Raw genomic sequence first — 15186 nt, forward strand, 5'->3', positions numbered from 1 at the left:
TGCCTACTGTGGTTAAAAAAAAAATGAGAAAGAATGTAGTTTTACTCTTCAGTGTAATTTGAGCATCTGTGATATCCAGGATGAATGAATGACAACAGATATTTATCTGCTACCCCATACCTCATTCTCTCCAATATCTAGGGACCTAGTATTTAATTCATGCTATTAGCAACACGGGAATCTAGTAGTAATCTCTTCTCCAGCAACCCTTATAAAATAATTCTCTTCTTGCCATCCTCCACTCATTTAAAACACAACCAAACTGTTTTATTGCATAATGATGATACCGAGATTTTTATTAGAACCAGAAATTTGAACTTTGGGACACAGGGAATATTTTTCCTAATAGGTAATTCCACAGAGACTTCTAGGACACCTATTGCCTCCAATGAATTACTCAATGGATTCTTGAGCTAGCTTGCCAGTAGCTTCATGTAGAAATGTGGTCCAAATTTTAACATTCACATTCAAATCAATAGTTTACTTATGTAAGAATAAGCAGTCAGACATCTCGTTTAACATGTTCTTCAGTTTTTACTTTTTTGAGGTCAATTTTTTAAATGATCTATTTTATAATTATCTCTGTGTATTAAAAATTACAACTACAGAATGCTAAAGACCAAGTTCCATAAAACAAGATCCATAACAACAACAGAAATAACAATGACCACCGCCACCAGCACCACAAGATAGTTTAAATTTCCTCCATAAATGGCTGGTGGACTAAACGTTCCAAATGATGGAGAAGATAAAAATCAGCCATTTACAACAAATAGCCTCGCATTCAGAGAAAGTGATGCAAGTAGTGAGACAATTATGAACTAAAAACAAATACTTGGAACCATGAGATGCAGTTCTAATGGTCAAAAAACATTTAAAACAGGAGGAGGAAATATGCATATTAGGGTGGGAGAAAGTGGTGGGTATATTTAATCCATCACAGCAAAAATAAATGCTATGCTGTTCTGTAGGTAAAAAACTGATGAGTAATGACATTCATATCAGTCATAGTCATCGCTGGCTGATTTTTATGGTTCCCCAGTAAGGTATGATGGTGAAGAAACTTCTGGTAACTTCGCAGTGATAGAGAATGAGCATTCTAAGGGGTCTTGGAAGGTCGCTGGTTTGAGTGAGCAGAAAAAGTCTAGGAGTTGTACTAAATTCTGTAGCATTCACCCTACGATCCTTTGTTTTACCAATTCAAGTGGAAGTGAGGTTTTTCTGGGAACAGTTAACAGCTTACCACCACCCCTTCATCTATTTATTTCCACTGGAGTTGGAACTAAATTTCCTACTTTTGAAAGTTTAACACTTTCTTTGAGTATGGGGATGAAATGATTTCAATTCTCCCCCAAATGACTGAACTAGAATCACAAGGGCCATTTTGCCACTCTCTGGCAAAATAGAAACAAGGCAACAGAACATAAATGAAACTTTAAGAACAAACAATCAACCCCAAAATGTGATATAAATATGAAAGAAGAATATTGTCCTGCTTTTTGAACAACTGCTTTTGATGATTAAAAAAAAAAGAAAAACCTTCATCAAACTCTCCACACAGTGAAAAGCACAGCCTGTGAATGGGAGGGTTATTCAGAGTGGCATTCTGTTTCCTTCAGGAAAAAAGACTCAGTGACTGTGGTGGTCCTCGAAACTGTAAGAAGACAGCCAGTGTTACTGTGCTCACTCACTGAGAACCAACCTACTCCAGACCGTACTTGTGAATGGCAAATGTTCAATGGGCTATCTTATAAAACACAGATTGAAATGGTATCTACCCACAACTGTGCATGTTCCTATGATGCTGGCCTTCTCCAGTTTTTCTATTTACAATTAAGGTTCTCTTTCCCTGCCTATGATAACCATAGATACTATGTTTTAAAAATACACACACAAAACTAGACAATCACTTGCTCAAAAATATGGTACTCTGGAAAGCAATTTTAGGCAATTTCCTTGTGAAATCATTTGGCACATTTGTCTCTACAGTATTAATTTTTTGAATAGAAGGGAAAAAACAGAAAAACATACTGAACAAAAGACCACAAAAAATTGTGTTCACACAATGTGGACATTCTAACTAAAAAAAAAAAAAAAAAAAAAACTTTATTGCTTGCAAAAATCTATTTTCAAATTAATCAGATTAGTAAGCAAAGTAACAAAGAATTGGTTATTTACACATTTAGAATTAAAAGAATGTTATCAATAAAGTCAGAATTAAGGAAGAATTATTGTTCTTATTTAAAAGACACTGAAATATTCTAAAAAGCAGTCCTTCTTTGTGTTACAGATTGATTTACAGCATAATAAAAAGAAAAGCAAGATAAGAAGTCTAATTCTGATTGTGCAGGGCAAGAGTCCTTTATAATATTAATATATAGTTAGGACTGGAGTGGTAAAATTTCAAGCTTAAAGATTTCAAAGTAACATGAATTTTGACATGAGAGGTTGTAGGCTTTTACCATATTTTATTATTTACCATATTTATTTATGTCATTGCAATGCAATGACATAAGAGGATCTTACTTTAAAATTTTTCAACTATTCATATAACTTATTTTAAATGAATTTCAAGGAAATTTATTATGAACCATGAAGACGTTAGTTCAAATTTTAAAATTGACTGTTGATGGCCAATAATATCTGTTTTTGTAGAATCACAGAATTTTAGAGTTGAAAGGTAATTCAGAGACGATTAATGCAACTCTATCACTTTACCCAGAAGTTCATGGAAGCCCAGACAATTTAACAGAAATAAATGAGATTATACTGCCAGGAAGTCACAGTGATTAGACTAGAACCCAAGTTTGTTCATTTCTAACCTATTGCAGTCTTCATCTCATGTATTGATAGATAAAACATTGGACAAAGGTCATGTATTGATAGATATAACATTGGACAACACTAACACATACAAGGCTCCTTTAAGATTTAGTATATATAAATGTTCATTACAACCCATTTGATTTGTAGTCTAGATTTTTAAGGTGACTTTTTGTTAAAATATGTTTTAATGGTTCAAAGGCCATAATTGAGAATGAAAATGCCACTTGAAAGCCGTATTACATAATTTTAAGCTTTCTTTTAAATTCTTTTTACTTATGTCAAAATAAGAATAGATTTCTCACTATTTTAGATAATATAACTCAGTTTGAGAAGCACTAGCTTTAAAGCAGTTAAGAGTTGCTTAAACTTTTAAAGTTCTAAGAACTGATATGTAAATACTAATATTTTAAAAAATATCTATAAATATGAATGAAGGAAAAGTAAGGTCTGTACCTGCAGTTGTATTTTTGTATCTTTGCTGACACTTTTTGTTCTCCATCGTCTTGTGACCCGCTTGTCTTTCTTTGAAATATCTACACAGTTAGCCTACATTGCATAAATAGTTAAAAGCAACAAAGCATTATTAAGTTAACACAGATAATACAGGCATAGACAAAGAGAGCACAGCAAGTTAGTAAAGAATCATTGTTAGATACCTAAAGCAAACCAGCCAGGAGATGAAGGTGCATCTGATGCATAAAGGGTATTAAAAGCAGAGACAAAAACAAAACATCTTTTTCTGCTATACAAAATGAAAATAGGATTAGAGATCTTTGGTGTTTTTCTGCTATAATTGGGTACTTACAGTACCCAAATTATACCTTCATAATTATCATTTCTAATGCAACATAAATGTGGAAGAATGATTCAGATATTCACTTCTAGTTAGTCTGTATTCAAATGTACAACATTTTAAAAAAGACATCTTAACACAATGACACCAAGATTCAAAAAGTTATTAAGAATAGCTCCAGAATATAAGCTAATCTGTATTACAGTTACATCCCTTTAAATATTGCCTTATATATTCATATAACAATTCAGTAAAAATTCTGAGTGAATATTTTAAGTTCCTTTGACCAGCAGCTATAATATGTTTACCTGCATGTCAGTAAAGTTAGGTGCTGACTGAGTTCTCTGAAGTATTTCCAAATTTTGCAGGAGTTTGCTAAGTTCCACAAGGTTCGACTGGCAGTGTGCAAGGTCTAAAACAGATCAGAAATAAAAATATGTTACAACTGGGCAGGAAGTGGTGGTGATGATAATAACAGGCAGTCTATCCAAATTATGGCAAATATGATCAGGTAGATTTATGTTTAAGGACGATGATACTGGCAAATGAAAGAAAACAGACCCTTCTCTGGTTTAGAACCATAAAACCACTGATAATTTATTGGATGAGTTCAAAACCCACTCTTACAGATGAACAATTAGTGTAGAAAGCTATTAAAAATCTCAGTGAAATTGGGAGATTCTGCTGAGATGGCCTTTGTCACATTAGAAGCACACTCCAGGGAACTTCAGTGGTGGTTCAGTTTTGCTGTTAGGAACGTGTCTACCTGCTGTGAAGGTCTTCGTGTGTAGGACTCAGAACCCCTGCACACCCTACAGAGAGCAGGGCAGCAGCAATACAATAGGGGCCAGGCCCCACCCAGGCGCCACCTCTCAGCAGCATCTGCCCTAGGCTGGAGTCTGGGTGAGCTGTTCAAGTGCTGCTGTGGCTCTTCCAGGGAACTCTTGGCCATCAGTGGCCTTTAAATTCCTCAAGAGAGGAAATGACCTAACAGAGGCGGCAGAAGAGAGTACCGAGGAGGCCAGGACCCTTCCATCACTCCCTCCTCATTTCAGGGGAGGCAGCACCATTATACTCCTCCCATTTCCCCCATGAAGAAAATAAAACAAGTGGCTTGGATGGGTAGGAAATACAAAAGATAAAGGGAAGGGATGAGAGAGAAAAGCAGTACAAAGAAAGAAGGAAGGGGTTGGAGGGAAGAGGAGAAAGAAGATGGTGAAAAGAGACCTCATTTTAACTTGCCTTAAAACTGCATCCATGAGCATGCTGACAGGGACATAGCCTAATACTACCTATCCAGTAAGCATTCTATTTGCTATTTTACATTCATTCTTCTTTAATAACTGTGATTATTCTATACAAATGGTGTATGTAGGTAGTATAGAGATCTAAAAATGGGGCTTAAAATCCTTTCTAACAGAATGGAAAGAGAATGGATTTGATTGAAGGCAAAAGGATTCAAAACTAAGGGTTGGGAAACATTGATTTATTTTAATTTCTCAGCTGTAGTTTTCTTACCTGTTGAGTGGTAACAGTTAATATTTACTCTCTTACCTTCTTAATGAAAGTAGCAACTGAGAAAATTCTATGAAAACCAGAAACTGTCTTTATGGAATATTAATTGCACTATGTCTAATCATTCTTCTAGAGCCTTAACTTGGAACAAGCCTCACCATTTCTTGACACTTCTATCAGGATGGGGAACACATGTATACCTGTGGTGGATTCATTTTGATATTTGGCAAAACTAATACAATTTGTAAAGTTTAAAAATAAAATAAAATTTAAAAAAAATATGGAAGAAATGAAATCCCTGGCAGAATTTTACTCCTTGCCTAGGTGTCTGATTGTACATAAGGATTATAAAAATTTACCCAAGACAATAAAAATACCTTTTTAAAAAATCTCTGGAATTTCATTAAATCAAGATTAAATCTATTTTTAGAATCTGGGAAAAAGGCAAAATTATGCCAATAAAGGACTGTTGAGATAGTTTATAATAGTAAAAAATTGAAAATTTAAGTATATACCGGTTTACTTATTTTCTCATCATCCCTACTTTGTCCTAAAAAGAACTCTATCCAATATTCTGTAATAACCTATATGGGGAAAAAATCTGAAAGAGTGAATATATGTATATGTATAACTGAATTGCCTTGCTGAAATGAATATAACATTGTAAGTCAACTATACTCCAACATAAAATAAAAAGTTAAATTAAAAAAATAAAAGAAATATGTTATCCAATTGTGCAATAACTAAATTAATTAAGGTTCCCCGATGGCTCAGTAGGTAAAGAATCTGCCTGCAACGCAGGAGAAACGGATTTGATTCCCGGGTCAGGAAGATCCCCTAAGAAGGAAATGGCAGCTCACTCCAATATTCTTGCTGGAAAATCCCACACAAAGAGGAGCCTTGTGGACCACAATCCAAAGGGTGGCAAACAGTCAGACACAACTGATGACTACACACTCAGAGCACATCCAAAGTTATCCATTTACTATTTCATTTGGGTACCGCTGGTTAGGAAGACAGTAGGCAACCAGCACAGGGCTAAGCATAGGGAATATAGCGATAAAGTAAGATTTATGGAATTTACATTCTGGTTTAAAGAAAATATATACAATAAATAATCTGTACCTTAAACTATTATGTACCCATTTTAGTGATGGATATACTGGTACACAAGGAAGGCATATAAAATACTAATTTAACATTTTGCATCTGTGAGAAAAAATGCTCTCCAAGAGCTAAGAAACTCCCTTACATACTTGAGATATGGATTGACAGACATCCAGACCCATGAATAGCTAACCTCTTTAAGTACTGGAACTATAAATGTTATGGGTTCAAGAAGATGTTACATGATGAACTTCTGAACTGCAACCAACCTCAATGATGGGACTCTCTAAAATGATCAGAATAGACCAAAAACAAAGTGCTGTGGTAGTTCAAGAAAGGGATAGTTACTGTGGTTTGAGGTTGTCAGAGTAGATAACACAGTGGAAACTTTTGTGGGTCTGGAGGACTGAGAGAGGATTCAGAAAAACAGGAAGATGGAGAAGGGCAGAGCAGTCACAGCAGGTTGAGAAGAACAGCCTGTGCAAAGGCATGGAGGCAGGAACGTGCAAGGACACTCTGGAGATAGCAAGTTCAATTTGGCCTCTGGAAGGCAAGGTTGAAAGGGTAGGCAGGGCAAGAAAGCTTAAAATTGGATGTGAAATGCTGGGCTAAGTAGTTTGGACTACAGCCCGAGTCCACAGAAAACCACTTGAAGAGATTTTTGCAAAAAGTTATTTTAAGAAATAGAGGTCTTGAGGGACTATATATTTTATGTAGTGAACAAAGATTTGTCTTTGGGATCAGTAAATGTGGGTTGGCTGGAGGCTGTGGGTTGGCTGGAGCCCCAGCCTCTCCATCAGGGCAGTGCATAACTGGGAAGATTCCTTAACCTCCACGCATTTCACTTTCCTCATCTGCAAAGTGGGGGCAGCAGTAATACATATATCTCATAGCCAAGGGCAATGGAATGATGCCCGCTAAGTGCTGGCACCATCTGTGAACACATCCAAGAGCAGCAGCTCCCCAGGAGCCTCTGAGAGCCACGGAGTCACAGAGCAAGAGAGTGAGGTGCGGTACCAGTCAGAGGCCAGTGAGCAAAGACAGAGCATGAGTTAGCTTGGCAGAAATGGAATTCCAGAGGAAGGCAGATGAGGAGGAGAGGTGGGGGCGGGGTGGGTTTCAAAGGAATAACGACCTCAGCCTCCGCGGGATGAACAGGCTGGGAGGGGCAGAGATGACAGAGTTTTCAGGAGTGGTTATGACAGCAGCACTGACAAACACAGGGGAATCCAGGAACTGGGGCGGTTTCCACAGAGGAGACAGAATTGGTTTTTGACAGGCTGAGAAGAGAGTGTGACCAAGTGCATTAATAAAAGTGTCAACAGTGCAGGAAGTGGCTGGGAATGCAGCACAGGCTGCGTACAGAGGTCTGAGATACAGACAGTGTTCAGCCTTTTTGAGGGAAATACGGTACAGTGATGAAGAGCATACGCTCCGGAGTCAGACCATGAGTCTGAATCCCAGCTCCACCGTCACTAGCTGTGTCAACTTGGTTAAAGTGACCTGACTTCTCTGAGCCTATGTTTTCTCACCTGTAAAGCAGCACTGAGAGGATTAAATGAGTCAATGCATATAAAACCCCTAGAACAGCATCTGCTGCACAAGACGTGACCCATCCTATCTACTGCCACCACGACCACTACCATCTTATCATCACTATCGTCATAATAATAGAGACTGCGGCTGGAAGCGTGCCTGTTGTTTCAGAAGCGCTGAGCATAGTCACTGGAATCAAGCTGATCTGGGTTAGCCCTGCACTCTGCCAAGTACTTGCTGTGTAACATGGACAAGTTACTCGACCTCTCTGAGCTGTGGTTTTCCTATTTAGAAAAATGTGGCTCGTAATTCCTGCTTGGTACTATTGTGAAAACGTATAAAAGACCACATATGTAAAGTACTTAACTCCGTGCCCGACCCACATGAGCACTCAATAAACTGTGCTTATTATTACTGAAGCTAAAAGCAGAATACTCAATCTTGACCATCCCTACAACCAAGGCTGACCAGAGTAGAATCCCAGTGAAACAGAGGAGGAACAACTGGAAAAAAAGGGAAAACTTCACAGGACCTAAAAGCGGAGGCCCATTAGACAAGGTCTTGCAGGGCGGGTCAGAGGACGAGGCTTGAAAACACAGCAGAAATCAGATGGCCTCTTGTTGCCAAGAACACTTTTGCCATAGAGTCATAAGGGCCAAGTCAACTTAGGGGAGAGAAGCTGGAGTCTACAAGCAGGAACAAGGGAAGTGGGAAAGACTTAGGTTGTTCCCAAGAGAAGAGATCATTCCTCCGCTAAATCCTGAAGAAGACAATGGCAGGACGAGGACACAGGTGGAGAGGTCAGGATGGGGAGAAAGGAGGGTCACCCCCAAGGCTGGCGAAAGGGCACAGGGATGGACCACAGAGTATTTAGAAGCATGCAGAGAGACAGAGACATCCCCCACCAGTCACGGGCTTCTTGGCATCAAGGCCAATATCTATTTTGGCCACATGAATGCACTTTTGTCCTGGTGGACAGTCTCCATCTTTTCAACAACGCTGGTGGCCAGGTTGAATGCCACAAGCATGTACAAGGAGGCAAAAAGTAGAGGAGAGGCTGACTGTCTGGCACAGCCAAAGAGGCGAGCGAGTCTTCAGTATGTAGGACAGTGAGTTCAGCTTCTTCCCCAACCTGAAGTTCATAAAGGCAAAGTAATATTTGTGTGTTTTGTGTATACAATCAAATAAAACCATTTCAATGGAATGTTAGTTTGACACACTTAATGAATATAACATCCCCCTCAAAGTCATATTTTTCACATAAATATTGAGCTTGGGATGTGGAGAGAACTAATAAAAATGCCGCAGACTTTGACTTCACGCATGTGTAGAGCAAAAAAAAATTTGTTTTGGTCAGGGCATGAACACAGATCACCAAATTTCAATTTTTCTAAGTGAGGTCATAAAATAATGTAACATTTCACCATAACTTTATAAAGGAAAAAATTTAATATTAAAAAAAGAGGCTGAATATCGCCTAAAAATAATTTAAAAATTAAATCAATTTAGATTTATTAAATACCTGTTATTCTTTTTTCTTTTCGTTTTTGAATGTCAAATGAAAGCCGTCTCACAGACTGGAAATGGTCTGCGGATCCAGTTTGAACCAACATGCTCAAGTTCATGACATGGAAGGAAAAAGCTTCTGCAGGTCAAGAGGCTGAGAGATGGTATAGTGAAGGAATTGTGTACTAGTTCAGAGCATTCAGTAACTGATCCAGAGTGGGACACCACCACCAGGTAATGGTGGCTATAAGATGCGGTATAACATGGCTATTTATTGCCGGTAGTTGGGGAACACACACTGTTCTGCAGGCCAGATAGAGCACCAGAGAAGCAGCCGTGTAAGTGACCTAGGGGACTGTCAGGAGAGAGGGCGGGGGGTGCTCCCAAGGCAGCACTCAGCTGGGTGATTGCCCCCAGGTGCAGGGTGTGGGAGGCTAAGGAAGCCAGAGGAAACTGCTAAGGAAAGGAGCTGAGAGGGCTGCAGTGGGTGGGAGTCAGCGTAAGGGTGAAACCAGATTCAGTAGTTCTGAGGGTGCAGGAGAATGGACAGGAGAGAAACCTGAAAGGTGAGGGACCCACGCAATTTGCCCCTTTTGTGTCCGTCTTGTTGGCTCACCCTGAGAGCCCACACCGGGCATGAACTGACCTTCTGCACACCTGTCCATCTCTTCCGAGTCCTGTAGCCAGGCTGCCACCTTGCTCTGGCCGGTTGTGCAGGTTGCAGGGAGGCTGCTGCTACAGGGCAGAGGGGACTGCCATGGAAAGCTGTTTGGCTGCACCTACAGCGAACAGCAAAATGTGTAGGGTTAGGCAGGAATAGTACATGTAAGTGACTAAAAAGAACACTAGCGTCCTCAAAGCGACATTAAACAAGGGGGGAAAAGGGCAAGCTCAAAATATGTAAGAAGCCTCTTGGCTAAATGTGGTACAAGCTCAGGGGAGTCAAAATTCATAGGTGATAACAACACTCGTTAAGCTGCCGTCTCCACCGTACAATGAAGCGGACAGTGCTTAAGAATGTTATACTTGCAAGGACCTGCCAACTCAAATTTTCAATGGTTTTTAATTACCCACTAAGTTATGGTTGATAGTGTCCTTCTTGTAGTCCTCAACTCACGACTGAAGGCCTTTACTTTTTGAAAGCTCTCTGTACCCTTATGACTAACTCATGGTGTTATCAGCCACTTGTGATTCTTAAATACATTATGCACCAGCAAGCATCCTTTCCATCAAAATATTGAAAACTGCATATTCAGCATGACATTGCATACTGAAAACTGTAACATATAAAATGGCAGTCTTGGGAATTCCCTGGCACTCCAGTGGCGAGGACTTGGTGCTTTCACTGACGGGAGCCTGGGTTCTATCCCTGGCCAGCAAAGTAAGATTCTATAAGCCACACAGCATGGTAAAAAAAAGAGGCAGCCTTGGCAAGTTATAGCTGACAGACTTTCTATTAAAGAGATTCTATGTGAAATAAAGTTGTATGAAGTATGTAGATATTAAAGTGAGTGTGAGAAATACTCCAAGAAAAAAGCAGAAACTTATTCCCCTAAACCTCAAAAAATTTTAAAACTCCATACTTGACTTTAATATTCAATTACAACTGATTGTGTCTCTTGTAAATCATTATGAAGTGAAGGATGCGCATGCTTAGCAAACCCAGATTTATTTATCACCCGCACAGGGCCACAAAGCAATTAACATTCTGGAATCTCATTATTTGATGCCTAGAAAGCAAGCAAAGTGATAAAAAGCTCTTTTCACTCTTTATTGCATTTTGATAAATGCAATGGAAATCTTTCACTGAGTTAGATCTTAGAGGTATGTCGTTTGTAATGAGAGCAATACATCTATGAAAACCAGAGCTGAAGCCCTTTCTTATTCCAAGGCAAACAATGGGGAGGATTTGGTTTCAGTTCTCCAGTCTCAGATGTCACCCAAGTTATTTAATACATAACACAAGAGATGAAAATAATGCATCTTTTGTCAACACTCTGTGCCAAAGACACAGGCAGAATCTGGAAGAACCAAATGATTAAATATGTATATATATTTAATATCCATCTAGAATACATTTCTTGTTTAACTTGGACTAACTCTGGGATTCATTCCACTTTGTGATGAGAACACAGGAAGCCCAGAGAATCTTGGGGACTATCTTGAACATCTTGTGTGTGTTACTCAGTAAGTGCCCTGTTCCCTAATAACCCCGATTTACTGATTCATTAGTCCTCTGGAGAAGGAAATGGCAACCCACTCCAGTATTCTTGCCTGAAAAATCCCACAGAGGAGCCTGGCAGGCTACATAGTCCATGGGGTCACAAAAGAGTTGGACATGACTTAGTGACTAACAACAATTGATTCATTTCCTTATATTTCAGAAGTAGTTAGTATTAGGGTTAATCCAACACCCTGTTTCTAGGAGAGGGATTTTCCAGAATGAAATATGTCTGAGAGCCTTGTGAAATACTGGGTTAGTCAAAAAGTTCTTTTGGGTGTTTCTGTAGGATGTTATGGAAAAACCTGAATGAATTGTTGGGTCAACCAAATATGATTAACAGGATTTAACAAAAATTACTTAAGTAATTTCCATCAAAACAGCAATAGCTAAATACAGCTGTATTTAATTTAATCTGATTTGATGAGTCTTCCAGTTACCCCATGAGGTTTTTCAATGCTTTGTAAGGAAACTTGGATATATGTTAGTCCATACATCCCTATGTAGGAAAACAGAGAAAAGCAGAACCTTCACTGAAACGCACTTAAACTCAGTTCCCTGTGGCAGCCAGTTGTTCACAGATGTCTCTATTCTCAATATCAGGTGCCAAGTAAGAAACTGGAAGAATCCTGGGTAGTGCAATGTGGCTATGGTTCAGAAAACCTAATTATTGCAGCAAAGGCAAAAACAGCTCTCTCCCTGTTCCACTGACTTAACCTTGGTTTTTAACAGGCAACACCTCTAGTGTTTCAACACAGAAAAAAACAGCCCAAAGAATAGCTTCAGCCTCCCTTAATCTGGTACAATGGAAAATACACTGATTTTGGAAACAAAGATGAAGAGTCAGATGGAGCTGAGATGAAGACTCAGCTGATAATATCTTCTGGAAAAATTCTTAACTGTCTCTGAGCTTTGGCTATATTAAAGACTAGAGATGAATGAATGTCCAACGCTTAACACAGTGCCTAGTCTCAAATAGGCCACTACTTATATTACTGTCGCAATCTCTAGCCCACTTGCCTTATCATGGGAAAATTCACTGGTCTCTTTCGTGGTCATGTATATATTACAGCTCAAGGCAAAAAAGCAAGTTTCATTCTGAAAACACTGTGGTCTTCTTATTACCACCCAGGAAGACATTGATTTCTAGGTGTTGATTAACCAAATGTTCACTCTACTCTCTAATATGCTTATAAAGCCATGTAAAATTAAGATGTAGTCCATTCATAGGAAAAGTAACTGTTAATTCTCTTGGTGATCCACATTTCCATCTAATCTATTCTATACTTGTAATTAACTTTGATGCTAAATGGCATCAAAGTTGTCTTCTGAGAGTTAGTTTACAAAGCCAACCTTCTCCTCCTGGTTTGTCAAATGAGACTCCGTAAATATGTCTGCATAATCTTCCAAGCAATTTCTGGGCTGACTTTTACATAACGAAGTCATACCTTTCCATCCACAACTGAAACATTAGCAGCTGGTGAGGATTCAGCTGTGGAGGTTGAAGGAAATATGTGAAAACTAGCATCTCGTGGTGATCTCACAATTTCATTCTGCCGATACAATCGATGATGGCGCAGTTTGGAGACCCATGCATCAAACCAGTCCTGGGATTTCACCTACAACAATTGAAAAAGAGGAACAGGTAATGGTGAAGCCAATCTCCTGTCTATCCACTAGTCTAGGCAAATGATTTCCCCAGATATTGGCAGAGAAACCTCGAAAGGCATCTTTACCTTCAAATGATAGATGTGTTCTTCTGTGTCAAGGTCTATTCTCCGAGCTTTCTTTTTAATTGACATGACAGAGAGTCCCACATCGATGCTTCCATGGACCTTCCCTTTTTGGATCTGAAATCAAAAGACTGGTTAAAAGGCTGGAAGGGTATGTGATCTGATGTGTTTCTGTACTGAAGTGAGCTTAATGTAAACTCTCATTTACCTACAGGAGATGGAAGATCACACCTCCTGAACAGAGAGGAAATGGATAAGGTTCTGAAGTTAAGGTCCTCAATTTGAGGACAGCTGAAGTTGCAGTGACTTCATGCCAATTTCAATAAGTAAGACTATTCATCTCATTCTTGTTTTGGTGTAACTATAATGTCAATTCTTTGTAATTCTAGATTACACAGTTTATATCCTAAGATACTTTTTCTGATTCCTAAAATAACTATGGTCCATCTTTGACCTACAACCCCAAACATACCCAAGTAATCAGCTAGCAGACAGCCGCAGGGTAGAAATGGGCAGTTGGGATTGAGTGCACAGAGCAGTCAGCTCATCTTCTGGTTGCCCTCATCTGATCAAGGACACATAGCTGACTCATGAAGGAGCTAGGGTCAGAACTGAAATCTAAGCCCTCTGTTATTTCTCCCACACACAATGATAAGAAGGAGAGCGTTTTCCAGTTTTGCATGCAAACAATAACTTTTGGTATTAAAGAAAAGTAATTTGGAATAATTTTAGAGCTGGGATGCTCAAGATAAAGGAATGTATGAAACAGAAATGAAGTCCATAGATAAATCTTAAAAAAACATCAGTAAGAACACATGCTAAATCTCAGAAAAAGCACATAAAGCATAGTTTATTGAGAAATGCAGGGAAAAAAGTCTACTTGAGTTTTCTAAGACAGAAAGGGTGATTTTTGTTAGTTGGTGACTTTTAGGTTTAAGCTTCTGTTTTTAACAGCATACATTACAACAGTTAAATTTTCATGCGGCAGTTTGAGATTTTATGCTAGTTTGAACATAAGCATAAAACACACCTTCCATGCAACATGGAAGTTTGGTAGGTTGTTAAGTCTTACAGGCACAGAAACACATAGAAAACTATGGCACAATACTTGTACACTGCGGTGCTGACTCACTTCAAGCAGAATTCGAAACAAATCTTTTTGTCTACTTACATCAAGTGGTGCCTTTGAATACTTTAACATTCCATTATCCAGGACAAAAAAACGCTGCAACAACCAAACAGTCCCCAGTTACTATCAGTATTTTTAATTACATAAAACATTCACAAGTGTGGGTCTAATATTGCTTGGTACTTAGTAATCAATACGTTTGACCATTTCCATGTATTTGAATTTAGTGCACCTGGCCACAGCCAGTCACATGAAATGGTAAGGAAATCTGAGCTCGTAGGGTTCTTTTACACATAATCCAATGGGGATGAACTCTTTCACCGCAGTTTTTCTTGTCTTTTCTTTTTGGCTGTACCGCACAGCTTGTGGGGTCTCAGTTCCCTGACCAGGGACTGAACCTGGGCCACAGCACTGAAAGTGCTGAATTCTAACCAGTGGACCACAGGGATCTCCCCCATCACCACGGTTTTTCTTAATGGGGGTGACATCAGAGCCTATATCTAGGACTTTCTGAATAAACTACACTTGGGTGTTTTTCAAAGTAAGAAATGAGAATAAACTGAGTTAGGTCACTGTGATTCCGTGAGGAACTTGACTAACTGTTTACTTTTCCACCTTGGAGGTCAATTCTTGACTTTCCCTAGCTACCACCGATAATTCTGAAAATACCCAGGTCTGTAAATAGAAGCCAGTGGACTGGAGCTATGAATAATGAATTATCTGGAAAGTTTAAAAAGTAGCCTTATCAATATGCTTGCATCTCCACTTAGAAAAGTACTTCCATTTCACTATTAGTAAAGCAGATTAAAAATTATTTCTA

At 38.9% G+C, this 15186-nt stretch overlaps 1 protein-coding gene across 20 annotated transcripts in view; it reads right to left on the reverse strand.

Annotated features, from left to right (window-relative positions):
* OSBPL6 (oxysterol binding protein like 6) overlaps positions 1–15186 on the reverse strand; it is a 219020-nt gene that overhangs the window by 47650 nt on the left and 156184 nt on the right. For 15 of the 20 annotated variants that reach the window (XM_002685263.6, XM_024979932.2, XM_010801872.4 and 12 more), the window contains 6 exons: positions 14409–14462; positions 13241–13354; positions 12953–13123; positions 9930–10062; positions 3928–4031; positions 3280–3372 (listed from right to left, as the gene is read on the reverse strand). In XM_002685263.6, the coding sequence (XP_002685309.2) occupies positions 3280–3372; positions 3928–4031; positions 9930–10062; positions 12953–13123; positions 13241–13354; positions 14409–14462 (669 nt within the window). The remainder of the gene's footprint in view (positions 1–3279; positions 3373–3927; positions 4032–9929; positions 10063–12952; positions 13124–13240; positions 13355–14408; positions 14463–15186) is intronic. The other 5 variants (XM_024979980.2, XM_059877933.1, XM_059877929.1 and 2 more) reach the window with 1 other exon arrangement.

Source organism: Bos taurus, chromosome 2, assembly GCF_002263795.3.
Source record: "Bos taurus isolate L1 Dominette 01449 registration number 42190680 breed Hereford chromosome 2, ARS-UCD2.0, whole genome shotgun sequence".
Classification (NCBI taxonomy): Eukaryota; Metazoa; Chordata; class Mammalia; order Artiodactyla; family Bovidae; genus Bos; species Bos taurus.